The 17,143-nt window shown below is 46.7% G+C and overlaps 6 protein-coding genes across 6 annotated transcripts; 3 read left to right on the top strand and 3 right to left on the bottom strand.

Annotated features, from left to right (window-relative positions):
• Window positions 1–69: 69 nt before the first annotated feature.
• On the bottom strand, window positions 70–1,431 carry POX_e06158 (uncharacterized protein; the record flags this gene model as incomplete). The annotated part of the gene is made up of 4 exons (XM_050114983.1): window positions 70–829; window positions 884–1,010; window positions 1,064–1,205; window positions 1,270–1,431. 4 exons carry the CDS (start codon window positions 1,429–1,431, stop codon window positions 70–72), a joined length of 1,191 nt encoding a protein of 396 aa, XP_049967443.1.
• A 1,510-nt stretch (window positions 1,432–2,941) lies between these two features.
• On the top strand, window positions 2,942–3,208 carry POX_e06157 (uncharacterized protein; the record flags this gene model as incomplete). Its single annotated transcript, XM_050114982.1, has 1 exon — window positions 2,942–3,208. The coding sequence occupies one exon, from the start codon at window positions 2,942–2,944 to the stop codon at window positions 3,206–3,208; it is 267 nt and encodes an 88-aa protein (XP_049967442.1).
• A 98-nt stretch (window positions 3,209–3,306) lies between these two features.
• Window positions 3,307–4,792, top strand: POX_e06156 (uncharacterized protein; the record flags this gene model as incomplete). The annotated part of the gene is made up of 5 exons (XM_050114981.1): window positions 3,307–3,354; window positions 3,403–3,505; window positions 3,590–3,658; window positions 3,721–4,302; window positions 4,356–4,792. The coding sequence occupies 5 exons, from the start codon at window positions 3,307–3,309 to the stop codon at window positions 4,790–4,792; spliced, it is 1,239 nt and encodes a 412-aa protein (XP_049967441.1).
• A 516-nt stretch (window positions 4,793–5,308) lies between these two features.
• Window positions 5,309–5,450, bottom strand: POX_e06155 (uncharacterized protein; the record flags this gene model as incomplete). The annotated part of the gene is made up of 2 exons (XM_050114980.1): window positions 5,309–5,369; window positions 5,401–5,450. The coding sequence occupies 2 exons, from the start codon at window positions 5,448–5,450 to the stop codon at window positions 5,309–5,311; spliced, it is 111 nt and encodes a 36-aa protein (XP_049967440.1).
• A 763-nt stretch (window positions 5,451–6,213) lies between these two features.
• POX_e06154 (uncharacterized protein) lies at window positions 6,214–7,629 on the bottom strand (the record flags this gene model as incomplete). The annotated part of the gene is made up of 5 exons (XM_050114979.1): window positions 6,214–6,527; window positions 6,577–7,022; window positions 7,093–7,216; window positions 7,270–7,396; window positions 7,453–7,629. 5 exons carry the CDS (start codon window positions 7,627–7,629, stop codon window positions 6,214–6,216), a joined length of 1,188 nt encoding a protein of 395 aa, XP_049967439.1.
• A 2,087-nt stretch (window positions 7,630–9,716) lies between these two features.
• On the top strand, window positions 9,717–11,096 carry POX_e06153 (uncharacterized protein; the record flags this gene model as incomplete). Its single annotated transcript, XM_050114978.1, has 1 exon — window positions 9,717–11,096. One exon carries the CDS (start codon window positions 9,717–9,719, stop codon window positions 11,094–11,096), a length of 1,380 nt encoding a protein of 459 aa, XP_049967438.1.
• Between the last annotated feature and the right edge of the window lie 6,047 nt (window positions 11,097–17,143).

Genomic DNA, 17,143 nt, shown 5'->3' with positions numbered 1-17,143 from the left:
GTAAACTTGGATATGCTCAGGCCTCCGAAATCAAGAATAGTATACGCTATTTGCGGAACATCCTTCACATTAAGGGACGGCAGCCTCTATGATAACTTGTTGTTCTGCGGACGAGCCCTCGGGCTTCCAAAATCCGGTGATCTTCAACCCAGCCTTGTTCAATAGTGTCTCCCACTCATTCTTGGTTCGTTCTGACGACGCGAAAGCGGTCATCATCGTCATATCACCAATCGCAGCCATCCACGGGATATTAGTCTCCGGCATAGCCTTCTCATGAATCAGTACCAAAGAATCGGGAGCCATTGCTTCACGAAGCCTCGATAGGATCTCCACAGCCTGCTTGTCTGGCCAGTCGTGGAGCACAGTTCGGAGGTAGTATGCCTTTGCGCCTTTTACGGGCTGTTCATCAAAGAAATCATGGACTTGAGTCTCGATCCCTCCGGGAAGATCTGAGGACCCAAAGACATGGGCTAAATCCTGAAGAATAAGCCTCCCCGGTAAATCTGGGAACTTCTCGCGGAAGGCCTGGAGATCTTTACCCCGACCACCTCCGACATCCACTAGAAGAACCTCGGAGGGGCTCTGCACTTGCAGCTTCTCCTTAACGGGGAAGAAATCTAGCCAATCTTTCTCATCGCGGCGGTAGGGGGAGGCCATAACGGTGTCGAAGGCGTCTTGGTAGTAAGGTTTCGATGCCATGTAATCAAAGTATCGACACTTGGACCCGACGGCAAAACTCCATGGGGAGTCATCAATATCATCTGGCATTTTCCACCCTTTCTCCTTGAAAAATTCGGGCAGCTGGGAGACAAAAAGAAACAAATGAGTGCTGGATATGTTAGTTGCATGCTGGCCCTTGATACTTGGAGAGGATAGTATTTACAAGAATATCACCGCTGCGGACATCCAAGACGTCGAAATATAGGCCATAGTGAATCTCGTGGATGAGAATGTATCGGATGTATGTTGCTTGAGAATATCCAATGGCACAAGTGCCCTCATGATCCTTCCTATTTCGCGTTAACATCAGTAATTCGAGTGGATGAAAAGCATAGTTATTTACCAACTAGTTTCGGATCTGCTTTGACATCTTCGGCAAGTTGGCTCACATACACTTTGCCATCTTCGTTTTCCGAGGCACGCTTGGCGATTTTATCGAAGAGCTTCAAATCTACAGCGAGACGGACTGCGATCGCTTGGTGGCACTTGAAAATCATTAGCCTAGTCCATATCTGAGGAATCGATGTCAGGAATGGGGCTAGAAGTTACAGTATAAAGAAGCCTGAGTGTCTTATCTACAGGAGATTCACATTGGCTCCCCAATCGATCACAAGCTTTATAAAGTTGAGCTCGTTGTTTGGGGTCCAAAGTTTCGAGTTTTCCAGAAGTGGTGGCCGACTGGATCGACTCGATAAGTGCAGAAACGTCCATGATCAAGATTTCGACAAAATTTGTCGGCAATTTTCGCAAGTCCGAAGAGCCTCCCTGACGTGATCTGCCAGGAGGGTTGTCCCACCTAAGTCAAACAAGAATGCAATTGGAGAAAAACGTCAGGGAATGGATCAAGTTAAATGAGGCGAGGCTTGATCTGAAGAACGCAAGATCTGACAGATTCCAAATCGTTTCTGGGAGACAGCGAAAACGTGCAATTAAATAGAATGGGACTTGTTATTTCAGGATTAAGAGATTAAGACCAGGCAAAGAGTACCCCTCTGGCCACAGATTTACGACCTCCACGGCTCCACTTTCATGCAGAACACACGTAACAAAACGCCTGTAAGTAAAATACCCGATGCAATTAATATGACTTAAGCATAGATGGTTTTTTCCTTGACCCCTCCGATTACCCGAGAAATTGTGATAGATCAACCGAGGTTTCCAAATCGTGGCCTCTTTCAGGGGCGACCTTTTCGCATCGCATGTGGGATGGCCACCTGAACTGTGGATCCGTTTAAGGTGCATTAGCCCTTGAGCTATAGATTTGCAACCCCCACAGCTCCACTTGTATGCAGAAGATACATAACAAAACACCCGTACTTGATGCAATAACTGTAGTATTGACTTAAGGATACACGATTGCATTCTGTGTATCTCTATTACAGTACTAGCGCGTGCAGACTGCAAAATGCTGGGACAGCACGAGTACTCGGTATAGGGGCGGCCTGAGGTGACCAGTAACATTGCAGTAACATTGCTTACTGCCCTGGACCTCAACTGCTGTATTGTACACCTTACTTAACTGAATATTGGTTCTTATGAGAATTTTACCTCTTTATTAACCCACTTACTTCTGAGGATTGATACGAGATGCATTTCCAGACTAGCTTTTGTGCTCTTATACGTCATTTAGTCGGCGGGCTCAATAGCCATTCTCGAAACCAACTGTTTGCGTGTAAAGGGGATTCCTTTGTGATAACCCCCCGATCAGTCCCCGGGAGGCCTCAGGCCCGCAACCCCCAGGCACCCGATATTATCAGGTGACCGCGGGCCAACAAGGAAGCTTTAGTCACCCATCTGCACTCGGACCCTTCCCCCCCACCAAGGGCTTCGGACCTCTCACATGTACCACCCGGATCCCGCAGGGTTTAGGACCTGAAGGATCAAGCCCGGGTTACACCACCGTTCCGAAGGTTTCGAACCTCTCAGGTTCTATCACTCAGGCATGTAGCAGAAGGGACTATCAGGCCCCGTGCGAAATCCTGGGGAGCTATAAGATAGCCTTCCTCGAGGTTCCCTCAATAATTAATCTTGGAATTCACTCCTGACCAGCGGCGCCCTCTTCTTCCCTGACGATCAAGTCCCTCTACCTTGTACAAGTAGATCTCGTTACATTGGGGGCCGCACTGCCAAAAGCTTTTTTCCCTCTACTGAGATATTCCACTTCACTGCTGGCTCCGAAGGTATACACTCAATCGATAGCCTTGCTAGGGCTTATTTCGAAATGTATTTTCATCTGGAAGACGCAATTTCGAAGTATCGGGATTTTGAAATCAGGTCACCCTATATCTTTTATGGAGTCATTATCTTTGTTTTATGCTACTGGTGGCAACACACAGAGCTGAATAATCCGTCTGGGTTGCCAGTCATTGGCCGAAGATGGTATGAGATAGGGAATGGTAAAGCTAGAGAACGATTCCGGGATGATTGCCTTGGACTAGTCAGGTCCTGCTTTGAGAAGGTCAGTCGTCTTCCAGGTCTGGTCTATTGATCCCTTTTTCTTGGCTTACTCTCGAGCAGTACGGAGATGCGTTCTATCTCTATACCGATTCCAGGTATCGCTTAATCCTCTCTGGCAAATATGTCGATATGCTCCGCAATGAAAACCGCCTGGATTTCATCACAGCGCTCGCGGATGTAAGAAAAACCTCACTATGGCGAAACTAAAAGCTAACACGGAAATAGAAACTTGTAAATGGCGTGGATGGCTTTCAGCCAATGAAATCAATGACAAGCAGCAAAAAGATCATACATGCTGTTACAAAGCATTCGCTTAATCGCAATTTAGGTTAGCCTTTTCCTCTCTCACCCACCCTTTACCTGTCATACGTAGAATTTCAAGGCAAGACGAATGGATCTGACTTTGAAAAAGGGACGTTTATTGAGCCGCTTAATGAAGAATCTGACTATGCACTTGATCAGGTCTGGACAGATAACCCTGGTACTACTCCACGACCCATGACGTTGACTCTATTTTGAGATTGAAGCTAAGAATTACATCAGAATTCCACGACGTTCTGTTGAAAGACTCTGTCTGGAAGATGTTTGGACACATAATGTCTAGGACATTCATCAACGACAAAGACTATTATCGAAATCCGGAGTGGATAAATGTGAGCTCGGAGTACGTCGAACTGTCAGCCTTGGCGGGATATGAGCTGCGAGCTTTCCCAAAATGGGCAAAGCGCTGGGTCGCACCTTTCCTTCCAAGTTGTCGGAAACTTCAGTTCCTTTTCAAGCGCATTAACACCCTCTTGGAGCCTTTGAAGGAAAAGCTAGATAAGCAACCATTGGACATGGATGCTAAAGATCCGCCAAGTTTCTTGTATCAAAAGATGGAAGGTCGATCAGATGAGCTTGCGTCCATGTTAATTGCTCTCTGTTTAGTGTCTTATGACGGAGGAGGTGAACTGTTCACTCATGTTCTTCACTCAGTGTTTACAAACGATCAATTGGTAAATGATCTCCGTTCTGAGATTGTGACTGTGGTTGGGAAAGAGGGATTCAACAAGAGTACCTTACAAAATCTAGTGCTCATGGATAGCGTCTTGAAGGAGGCCCAACGCATGCATCCTGAGTCCGTTCGTAAGTCTCGTCCACCTAGACTCAAGAAGACCTTCCTTAACTTTTGATATCAGTTATGATGCAACGAATGGCTTTGGAGGACGTCGTGTTACCCGATGGACTCATCATACCCAAAGGGACTTCCCTTTTTGTCTCCGCTTGCCATATAATTGATGCATCGATTTGGCCTAATGGTGACCAATTCGATGGTTACCGATTCTTAAAGTTACGCCGGAAGGAGGACAACCGGGCATTATACAATTTTACCTCAACGTCGCCAGACCATTTCAGCTTCGGCCACGGATCCCAAGCATGCCCTGGGAGGTTTTTTGCATCGTATATGCAAAAAATACTGCTCTGTCATGTCCTGATGAAGTATGACGTTTCGGTCACTATTCCTGACGAAGGCGCATGGTTTCAACGTGGGCAGACTCACGTGGCTCATCCGGGCCTGAAGGCCCGTGTCCGGCGACGAAAAGAAGAGATCGAGCTATGGGGGGAAGTTTTATAATGGGAAATGGTCATGTACCGCTTCAACTTGCTAGCACTCTCTCGATGGCTTTCATGTCATTGCTATTTATTTCGGTTTCAATTGCTGAGTCAAAAATCTCAAAAATACTTTTTGGAACTGGTTCGCTCCATATGCCGTTTTCAGCTAATATTCCATCAAAAATTGGCATGATATTAGTTAAAGCCGGTTAGCCAGATTTTTTGGGGCTTATCTATGTCATTGTTACCGCTGCTTACTGAGTAGTAATGTTAGACCTCTCCATGACCCTAACCCGAATGGAAAATCTAGGCCCTCCACTCGACCCTGAATGTTAGTGGAAGAGACGCTTCGTTGACCCGGGTGTCATGGCGAAGTCTAGTACTAATAATATGTCCGGAACTCGAAGGTTCTATCACTGATTCCTCCTGTGACAGGCCTTCTCTCATTCAATAGCTTCATCGTCCGTCCATATTATCACGTCGACTCGCTTTGTCTACCATATACAACCGCGACCTTTCACAAATCAATTGCGGTAGTCTATACACTCAGATTCATCTTGGTTGAACTAGCGCCCTTGCCGAGCTCTAACAAACAACGTCTATCAAGTAATTCATCCCCCCTCCACTTACATAGCTACGAATGACTGGATGAGTGGCTTCACTGAACACAGCAAGCTCATGGTTACTATCCGGTGCGAAGAGAAGTTGAAGCTCTGACATATAGTGTTTGGCTCCAGGGTTCTGGTACAGATTCCTTCGTTGCTGATGTGAAGGGCTAAAGCAAGACTTCATTCAACCCAGCTAGGCTTCGAACTGTTTACCAAAAGCTTAAAGAAAAGACAAACATGACTCTGTTCCAGCAGTATAAGCCTCCCTTATCAATTATCTCGCCCCATGTGACTTGCTTCCTCACGTGAGGACGTGGTGCCTGCTTCACGTGCTTCCGCGTACTTTCGCGTGTCCTGGTGCTGCTTCTCCATGGGAGATCCCTGCTGCTTTATATAGTGCAAGTACCCTGTCCTCACGTGCTTCTACGGTCACGTTCGCGCCTCCTCACGTAATTCCCTGCCCTTGCCCTGCTCCTCCTATTGCTTCGCGCTCTCAGCGCTTACCTTAGCAGGGGCCGAAGGCCACTGCCGAGCTGCAGCTCGTAGATAAGACGCAAGTTCACGTGTACGCACGTGATGGGCATTGGGCCCTGGCCCGTTACAGCGGACTATGGACACCCTTCGGCAACAATCCAACTCACGCCAGATATGGCAGTTTAGAATCATTTAGCCATCATAGGGCATAATTAGCATGTCAAAAAACAGGTGGAAAAGTTGGGTTAGAGGTGTATTGTGAAGGCTGTATGCCGAGCTATGTACATGAAGCTATACGGGAGTACATTCCCAGACCGTCACATGCTAGACGCCTCGCGACTCTACAGAATTGAAAGGACATCTACTGCAGTTCGGCTTCAATGATGCCTTTATGGTACCCGCTAGGTAGCCAGAACTTCGTGATTGTCAGTCCGACTGACTCCAAAAGCTCTGTCCATCTCGGACGAGTCCGTTCAATCCCTGGACACCATACCATGACAATCATATCAGTCAACGCTTCCTTTGGCCAGGCATTTTGGTCAGGAATAATGTAATCCTCAATCAAGATCTTTGAAAATCCCCTCTCCATGGCAGCGACAGTGTGCTTTAAAATTGTCCTGCATTTATCATCAGACCAATCATGCATGATGTGCTTGAAATAGTATGCGCGAGCACCTATAGTATCTGTTAGATAATTGCCGGATAGAATAGAAGCATCGCAAACCTTTGACTGGCTGAGGCTCGAAAAAGCTATGTTTGACTCTCTGGATGTTGCTGTCCAATTTTTGGATGTCCTCAATTACTGAAGGCAAGTCTTCAAGTACGAGCTTCCCGGCCCCAACCGGGAATCGTTTATTGAATCCCTCGATGTCATGACCACGACCTCCGCCAATATCAACAAGCAGCGGACGATCGGCCGACGATCCGTTCAGTAACCGCTCTTGAACGGGGAACCAGTCAGCCCAGTGAGATGTATCATCTCGGCCGTCCTCCATGAAAGTGTTAAAACGGCCTAGTGCATCTGGGTTTGTGGCTAACCAGTCCCAGCATGTACCAGTGGTGTTATGGGCATGTTGAAGTGGCCCATTATTGGGGTCCCCAGGATTCTGGTAGCCAGACTTTTGGAAAAATTCTGGCGTTTTCTGGATTATAGGTAAGAAGTCCATGAATCTAACTTAATCGTGTTAAATCAGAATTGTTGGGAATTTGCGGAGGTTGAACAACTTCGAAGGGTACTCACAGTGAATCCATTGTTCCGATCGTTTTCCTCTCTGTCATCTTCCTTGACAGTTCGGTAGGCGCATATTGGCCAGGGTCTAGTTCACTCGCGAAACCGTTGCAAACAAGAACACGCATAAGACGTTCTACCAAAGCGGTCAACATGTGCAAGCAGCGCCAAGTCAATTTGGATACCTACCAACAAGTTGAATGTCCGCGTTTTTCGGTGCGGCTAGCTCTCTCCAGGAGACGGGAGATGTCTCTTCAGACAAAAGAGTGAAGATACTCAGGTCACTGGCGGTCTTAACGGCCATGAGAACAGCAGGCTTTTGGTTCCAAACATCAGCGGCAGGCAGATAAAGTACTGAAGGTTGGTTCATACCGAGGCGAATAGCTTGTAAATCGTATCTGCAGGGGTATCGAGAGCTCTCACTAATCTGACAGCATTTGCAAGGGCTTCCTGTCGGGCCTGCTCAGACTTGTCTGCTTGGTATGCGTCAATGGATGCCATGGCCTTCGTAGCCAGGCTGGCAATATTGTCAGGTTCCTGCCTTGTCATGCTGAGTACAGGTATGGTGACCTAGGAAGATTGCACAATTCTCGTTATTCTTAAGCGAGTAGAGGGCAAGTCTAGTTTGGCAGAGTTGTTTGATCTGTCAGACTCGGTAAACGGACTATGATACTTCCGTTCCGAATCACGAATTTATGAGAGCGCAGCAGCTATTACTGTTCTGGTAGTTGGATATGATTAAAAGCTCCCTTTGCCCAAAAGTCGCTTTGGATATTAGAGTGCCAGTCGAAAAAATTGCCGAATTGGAAGCGTGGGCTCTGGGTCCGGAAGGAAAGTCAATCCTTGAAAATACGCGATGTATAGTGCACTCGTTACGTCTCATCTGGCGCATCGGTATTGACTTTCCCCCCCTCTGCCCCACATCTTGCAAAGTCTGCGGGTGCTAGAGTATGAACAGAAAAGACAATCATCAATTCTAAGTTGGACTACGGAGGACTTACATCGCATACACGCGTTCTGTGATGTATCTCCTGCATACAAGTGGAGATGTAGAGTTTGCAAATCTGTGGCCTGAGAGAGTAGATGGATGAGGGTACACACCAGCGGATTATGGCTAGCTGAGGTGGAGAATAGAGACCATTACCACCCCACCTGTGACTCGGAGGTCCAGATATAGAGTGAGACTGATGATACTGGACAAGTCAAATTTGTGGAGTGGGAACCTCGCATATCGACGCAGCAGGCGCCTGGGAACTGGATGGGACGGACGGAGGTACGCAGGTCCTTGCATGCGATGGATGTATCACAAACTCCATCTGCACGGTCCAGTAGCGCAAGAAGCGGTCAGAGGATGGTCCTTGCACGAGTACATGTGGAGAACGTGTTCTTGATCTTTATCTCAATTTCCCCATGCATCGCGCCGATCGTAAATGCCGATCGAAGCTATCTCGTCACAAACTCTTGGCGATTCGGACACTTCATTCTAATCGACGTGAAAACTCTGTCCCAGCGCCGATGAATCCCAAGAAACGAAATACATACCGAGGTATCGCCCAAACAGATTGATGATGCCATCCAGTGTCTGCCAGCGCTCCCTTACTGCCTACCCAGTGTAGTGGCTGATTGCTATTCAACATCGCGATTCCTGAAGAGGAACCTCTGCCTTGGTGCCCGACTAATATAGCCTGACACAAGCATGAGATTCATCACGTCCATAGCACTTGACCTAGATCCGGGATATACCCGGCAGATGAATGACTATTGAACCCCTTGTTTGGTATGAGCGTCGCATCGATATCTGCCATCAACACGTCGCTACGATCGTCACCGCCGCTTTCATAGTTCTGTTTGGTCGTTGGTTTGTCCTGTTTCCGTCGATACGCCAGTTTCACTGGCTGCCACCGTGCATTCCTCCCTCTTCACTAGGTATATTCATCAAATGTCGAGTCAACGCGGTAGTATTATAGACGGCCTATTCTCTAAGTGTAGGGTTTGGCTGAAGCTCAGCCAGCCACCCAAATTATATTGGTAATGTTTTAAGCATTACGTATTATGAGTTCGCCTAAAACGATTTAATGGATTGACCCATAGATCTGCAAATCTCACGGCTCCACTTGTATGCAGAAGATACATAACAAAGCACCTGCAGTAGATTCAATAGTTTGACTTGATTATGGATGACTGCCTTTTCTGTATCTCCATTACAGTGCACTAGCGCCCGCAGACTTTGCAATTAGGAAGGGACAAGTTGGAAGCAAGATTCAACTGAGCCCGCCAGACCCACCCCAGCCTCTTGTGCAACTGACATTATACGGCCTCGGGGAGTAACCGATTCCGATACTTTGTCCTGTTCGTTACAGACCCATAATAATTCAGTGTAAGAAACAAAGGCGGAGACCGTGGTCGCCCAAATGCCATGTGCTTGCGAACCCCCACTCGCGGTTTGTTATACACGTCAGAAAGCTTGCAATATTCTCTATTTGGAAGGCAAAAGCTCTATATACTTAGCGGTGATATTCGATGCTCATTAGGGGAACCTTTCAAACACCCGGCTACGAAACTTTTCCTACATCCCTCCACCAAGAACGGCAGCACCTGGAACGTGAGATCATTATACCGAGAACTTGCATATTAAGATGTCTTTCAATCAACCAGGCGTTCCGTTGAAAATCACAGTCATCGGTGGTGGGATAGCCGGTCTTTCAGCAGCAATAGCGCTCACAGACGTAAACCCCGATCACCGGGTTACAGTCCTAGAAACAAACGCCTCCCTTAGCGAGCTCGGCGCCGGACTGCAGCTCTTCGCGAACAGCACTCGCATCCTACACAAATGGGGCCTTACACCGGCCCTGGAAAAAGTCGCCTTTCAATCCTCTCACTTGTCTATTCGTCGCTGGGAAGATAATGCAGAACTGTCCTTCAACATGAACAACCCTCCTAGCACATGGCTCTACGGCTGGCCCCAATGGCAGATCTACCGACCAGACCTGCAGAAAGCGCTCTTTGACCGGGTGAAACAGCTGCCCAATGTGTCTGTTTTATTTGCCGAGTCCGTTAAATCCGTGGACCATGAGACCGGTACCATCTATACGGTAGACGGAGAGCTCTTCGAGTCCGATCTTACGGTCGCAGCAGATGGGATCTGGTCTCGAGCCAGGCGATGCTTGCCGGCGTCAAAGGATGTGTCCCCAATAGCTTATCGGGAACATAACTACCGTGCTGTGATCCCACGGTCGCGAATGCTCTCTAACCCTATTACAGCACCATTTATAGCCTCCCCAGAAGCGAAATTATGGGTAGGGCCTGGCGTGTTTGTATTGGGGTATACGGTTGCCTCAAAGGAGTTGTATAATCTTGTTGTTGGTGTCCCGCGGCCGAGTGAAGGGGTGCCTGTCGGGTCTTGGAATCACCCTGCCAACCTTGAGACGATGCGCGGGCTTGTATCCGAGTGGTGTCAGGAAGTTCGAGCGCTGGCTTCTCTTGTTCAAGAGGACTGCGTTTCCTGGACCTTAGGCGAGGTACCTCCTATTCCCAGCTATGTTAGTATATCTGGGAGAGTAGCGCTCGTTGGCGATGCGGCGCATGCTCTTCTTCCTCATGCTGCACAGGGGGCTGGAATGGCGATAGAGGATTCAGCGAGTTTGGCGGAGTTTCTGGGACATCTGAATTCGAGAGAGGATCTGTCCAAGGTGATGGGTGCTTGGAGCCAGTTTAGACAGGCTCGCGTGGATAATCTACGCAGCATCAGCCGTGGCACAGCCAGTGACATGACGCTTCCGGATGGAGAATCTCAGATTGCACGAGATGTGAAATGGAACGTTATTCGCGATAAGCAGCGGGAACAGTGGGCTGAGCTTGGACTTGAGAAGGTTAGAGAGAAGATGATCCGGGAGAGACCCACGCCAGATCCAACTTGTAAGAGCACGTTAGAGCCAGGTGGTAGAATGTGGGTCAATGGATATGATGTGATCGAGGAAAGTAGGAGGTTCTGTCGCGAGCATCTGGGACGGCAATGAGGGCCTACTACATGTCAGGGCCATCCACACCAGGCTTGTATACATCTTGTATAGAATAAACATACTACAAGAAGTTATCTGCTTCCTGACTAGGCTTGACTGCAAATGTACGACCAAACACCTAGGTAGGAAATTAAAAAAACTATGATAGTCTATACGTTATCACCATTACAATCAGTTGCTTTGTATCTGCTCCAAGTGTGATTCGAAGAGTAAAGAAAGGTTGATTTTTAAAGTATATCTACAGTGTCTCTTAAATATCGGGTCTGTAAGGATAGTCGCGGGACTGTATAGGGCCGAACGGGGGTACTCACGTGAGCCATGACTCACGTGACTACCCTTCCGGGATCTTATCCTCCCCTACTTAGACTGAACTCGCCCCGAGCTTTAGGGTAACACAGCCTAAGCTTACTGCTACTCCGTTCGGTTATATCCCTAGGTTCCCGCCTTAGTGCGTTTATATATATATATAGTAGGCCTTGTAATTACTCGCGGCGAGCTGGCTTTTTAGACTCGACGCGCGAGCCGGCTCGCGCTTCTGGCTCGAACTCGCGAGTCCTTAACTCGCGAGTCGAGCTAAGGACTCGCGAGTCTTAATATAGTCTTTATAAATTATTAAATTCTGTAGTAAAGATTTTTTCTATAAAAGCTTAGGTTTTTTATAATATATAAAAGTAATAAAATATATTATATTCCCTAATTCTAGTATTTAATAAAGTTATTCGGAATCCTTGCGCGCTTTTAAGGTCTTCCTAAAATTCGAGGCTAAGTACTCTTCGTCTCTATTCTAATATAAACCCTATTATTACGTTTATTATCTCTATTAATATCTATTCCTTTCTTATTAGAAATTATCTTATCTATATAGAGTCCGCGCTTTGCTCTCTTATCTACTACTTCGACTACGATCCTTATTTTATCCTTATTATTCTTATTAATATTACCGAAACTATTCTTTATTAAATAAGCCTCGTGCTTCTTAGCTTATAGATCCTACTCGGCCTAGTTAACTATATCCTTATTATCTTCGGTATATAGATCTATATCGCTATTACTCTTATCTCTCTTAGGATACTTTAATAAGCGATAGATTATTAATATACTAATTATTATTCGCTTTAGTAAGCCCTAATAATAGTAGTAGATATCGCAAGCTAAGTTAAAAAGCCTCTTAACGCTAGTACTAGTTACTAGAATTATAAGAATATTATAGGCTATTTTTAAGAGGGTTAGATAAATATATTCGCGCTCTTTCTACTATTATAGTAGCTAGTTTAGTATAGAGTTTTTCTCTATTATATATTAGCTTATTTTATAGAATTAAGAGGAGAAGGGAATATATATAGAATATAAAGTAGACTCTTAAGATAGGCCTAAAGCTTATCTATATCCTTTTTTGTGATTCGAAGAGTAAAGAAAGGTTGATTTTTGGAGTATATCTATAGTATCTCTTAAATATCGGGTCTGTAAGGATAGTCACGGGGCTATACGGGGCCGAACGGGGGTACTCACGTGAGTCATGACTCACGTGACCACCCTTCCGGGATCTCATCCTCCCCTACTTAGACTGAACTCGCCCCGAGCTTCAGGGTAACACAGCCTAAGCTCACTGCTACTCCGTTCGGTCATATCCGCAGGTTCCCCGCCTTGGTGCGTTTATATATACACGGTAAAGTCAAAATAGTAGGGGTTTAACAAAGGAAAAGGTGCAATATCATTTTCGGCCACTCACAACCACCGTGTGCGGCTAATGGTCGCCAAAAGCTCCTATCAGGGCAGTCCGGGGGAACAAAGGATCCCCCGCTATAAGTACAGGTGAATCCCCTCGATCGCTTCTTCTTCTCTTCATCTTTCTTCCTTATCCCTTCTGACACTATCCAGGTTGTCCCGTATATTCTAAGACTTTTTCCTGGCCGGGTAGCTCACTCCGAGTCCGAACTAGACCTTTAAGTAGCTAATAGGTCTTTAGTTCCTCCTTATCCTCTTTCTGAGCTAGTAGTTAATCCTCCTACTAAGTTCGCTCCTGCTACTTTGTCTCCTCTCGTCCTTAAACTTCCTGTACCGACGCTCTATCGAGCCCTTAGTAATCTAAGGACTAGCTTATAAGCGATCGGAGTTTTCAGAGTCTCGTGCTCCTGTTCCGTCGTCTTCTCCTGAGCCTTCCCTTGTAGCTCTATCGAGCGTTAGGTCTAGACCGCTTAGTCGCGGATAGCTCCGGTAACAAGGAAGAGGGCCGTCGCGGTAAAGTACACTCCGGCCTAGATTTTCGCGTATACGCGCAAGAAGGACTTCGATCCGAATACCGCGCAGACTAACGGGCTATAGACGGGCTTAGATACCCGTAGTAATCCTCTAGGGAGTTAGTTTAAGACTAACTATACGAAGGACTTCTGGACGAATAGCTTACGAGTCCGAGACGTAGACTAGAGGAACGATAACCCGAAGGATTACGGTACCCTTACGAAGGTTCGGGTAGCCTTCACCTAATAGGTCGGTAACAGGCTCCTAACGGTAAGGAATACTAGTTATATAGCAACCTAAATAGTCCGTTCGATTCCTGTCGCGTTTTCGGGACTAAGCGAGAGGGTCTGTTAGGGGCCGGAGGCTATAGAAATTGCTAATTTAACAGCAACGCGTCTAGTGCTCCTTGCGGAGGGATAAGCTCCTCGACCCTTAGGTATAGGAATATTATAATAAGATATATCCCTCCTACGTACTAGTTAAGGATAAAAAGGTATATTCCCCTTCGTTTATTCCCGATCTCCTTAGCTAATCTTTAGTAGCGCGATCTAAAGGGCAAGAAGCGGGCCCGTAATAACGATAGCGGCGAGGGTAGCTCTAAAAAGAAGAAGGGCTAGGATAATAAGCCTAAGAAGGGGAAGGACAAGGGCAAGGGTAAGGCTAAGGATAACGGCACCTTCTTTAAGAATTCGTGGCTATCTAGTCCCCTAAAGGATCCTTAGGTTTATAATAAGAACGACTTTACGGTCGTGTTAGAGGCCTATAAGGCGATTCCGGAGATATCGCGGCTTTAGAGAGCGATCTCGAGATCCTAGAGGCGTATCTAGTCGAGAATAGGCAGATTGAGCTCGAGGATACGATACGATATAACGATAATAATAGTAATAGCGACGATAACCCGTTCGTCTCTATTAAGAAGCGTTTAGGGAAGTAATCTCCTTTTCGTGTGCTTTCGGCGTTAGTATAGGTAGTTAAATTCGATATACTTTGTATTAGTATTAGTACCTCGTAGGGACTACGATAGCGAGAGGTCCGTTAAATAAATCCCGTTCGTCTTGTCGGCGTCCCGGCTATTCCGAACGTCTCCTGTAGTAGTCTACTAGATCCTAACGAGTCCGTGTCCTAGAGCTCGTCCCTAGATATAGGTGCTTAGAGCTCCTCCTAGTCTGTCGCGCGTTTCTTGGTCTTTCTGTTTTCCCTGTCGATGCGTTTGCGGCTCCGATCGAGGGCTTCTGTTATAACGTTCTCCTCTCCTACTTTGCTCGGGCGTGCACTATTAGCCCGGTCCGTTAGGAATTGATTCTATTCTTCCTTCGTAAAGGTAGATAAGTCCCTATACGTAGGGGGAGTATTATCCTGTTCGATGATTTTTAGCAGCTCTCGGGGTTATCTTAGTCGGATCCCCTGTCTCCGGAGTACTGCTTGTGCCGCCTATGATATCTATAGGGCTCCCGGGTCCTTTACGTTAGCTCTAACTAGCCGCGAACTATTAATTAGGTTCTTTAGGACCCGTCCGTTCGGTTCTTCTAGTATATATACTAAGTAGGTGTGCCGTAAGGACTTTGAAAGGTCTAAACTACTTGCTCGAATTTCTGTACTAATTCGTTCCGAACGAGGACCTAATCTCCCTTTTCGAAGCTTGTCTTTGTTACCTAGCTATCCCTAATCCTGTTAGTCCGGATCGCTCGGGATAGTAGCAGTTTATTCGCTTTAGTACGGGCGTCTTACGTCCTAGAGCTCTTTAGTCCGTCCTGCGAATGCTAAGGATTCTTTTGTTAGGTCGTTACCTAGTAAGCGGGGGTAGACCCCGTAAACCAGAAAGAATAGGCTATACCCAGTTACCGCGTATTCCCGGACCCGTATAGCTAGGGTCGCCTACGCTAGATATAGGTCCTACGCCTTCGTTAGCTTTCCTATAAGGTACTTTATTAATATACGGCTAAGTAGATCGTTAAGATTTTCCACTTTCCTATTCGTACGGGGTAGTAGGGGGTAGTTAGCCGGTACCGAGTTTTTAGCAGGTTTAGGTAGTAGCTACCGTACCCGAAAGGAGGTTTGAACTATTATCGAGAGGATCTCGAGTAGCGCTCTGTAATTTATAAAGATTTCCTCGTAGAGGAAGGTCCTAAGCGCTTCTTCCGTAGCTTCCGGGACGGTCTTAGCTATCGGCCATCCGGTCGCGTAGTCGATTGCTATAATAATCTATCTATTGCCGTTCGGTATTGTCGGTAGTCGTCCGATAAGGTCGATCCCCTATCTCTAGAAAGGCCTAATCCCTTTAGTTACTAGGTAGTAGGCCGTTTCCCGTTCTAGGGCCTTCTTTGATCCCTAAGAAACCTAGCACTAAGGGCACTCACGTGCCGCGGTCTCTATATCCGCTCTTATCTAGGGCTACTAAGCTCTCGGTCTCAGGACACCGTTTAGGCCCGGCTATCCTAGATATCCGTATTATAAGTGTATCTTATTAACTAGATCACCCCTGAACACCGGTTCTAGGTAGGGTACTTTTAGGCTATCTTTATACGTAAAGGTTAGTTAGCGGTCGTTAGCGTCTTCCCGGTCTTATATAGAGAGGTAATCCGAGTATCGAGTTACTACCTTAGACAGGAGCTTATTATTAGGAAGCACTCCCGTATCTAAGAAGTTAACGGTCGCGGCTAACTATTTATCCTCGGCTACCTTTTGAATAGTTACGTTTACGGCCGTTAGGGCGGCCTTCTATATAGGTCGATCTCGTGTAATATTAGTAGGTGACCTTTTAATAAAATCCGGTCGTCGGCTTAAGGCGTCGGGCACGACAGCTTTAGTGCCCGGACGGTATCGGATCTTGAGATTATACTCCTGAAATTCGCTAACCTAGCGGGCGAGGCGCTTACTATAGGTAACGGTCGTCTGTAGGTACTATAGGCTAGCGTGGTCCGTCACGATTTCCGTTTAGGTTCCGTTATTAATATATTTGTTCCAAAGCCGCAGGGCCTCTTTAATAGCTAGCAACTCCTTCTCGTGTACCAGGTAGTTAAGCTCGGCGCCTATAAGCTTCCGCCCGTCGTATACATAGGGTAGAGTGCCTCTTCTAGTTCCTTCTAGAGTAGGACCAGGCTAATCGCCTATTTAGAAGTATCGGTCTCGATAGTAAATAGCTACGTAAGATCCGGTTATAAGAGAACGGGGGCTTCCGATAACTTCTTCTTTAGCTTTCGGAAGGTAGCCTTATAAGCCATATTCTACCGGATAGGGCGGAACTTAAGCTTCCGGAGCTTAGCGTCCGATTCTTTTAGGAGTTCGTGCAGGGGCACGTATATCTCCGCGAACCCGTAGATAAACCGCCGATAGTATATCGCGAGGCCGAGGAACTATCGTAGCTCGTGCACGTTCTAAGGTTGTGGCCACGTGCGGATAATATCAATCTTAGCTAGTATTAGCCGTACGCTCCCGTTCCCGACGATATATCCGCAGAATTCTAGTTCGTTAGTTGTAATCTCGTACTTCCCTAGTTAGACGATCAGTCGTTCCCTCTCGAGGATCTCGAGTACCTTTTTAAGGTGCTCGTAATACTCTTCTATACTATCCGAGAAGATAAGGATATCGTCGAGGTACACGACCACGAACTTACTAAGGTAGGGCTAAAGGGCCTTATTTATAACCGTCTAGAAGGTTGCGGGGGCGTTACAAAGACCAAAGGGCATCGCAAGCCACTTATATTTTCCCTAGATAGTGTTAAAGGTAGTTTTAGGCACTACGCGGTCGGTTAGGCGCACTTGCTAGAATCTAGACGCGAGGTCGATCTTCGTTAGGACCTATACGCT

Source organism: Penicillium oxalicum, chromosome V, assembly GCF_001723175.1.
Source record: "Penicillium oxalicum strain HP7-1 chromosome V, whole genome shotgun sequence".
In the NCBI taxonomy this organism is placed as follows: domain Eukaryota; kingdom Fungi; phylum Ascomycota; class Eurotiomycetes; order Eurotiales; family Aspergillaceae; genus Penicillium; species Penicillium oxalicum.
Note: the sequence above shows the minus strand (reverse complement) of the source record. Positions and strands in the feature narration are given on the sequence as shown.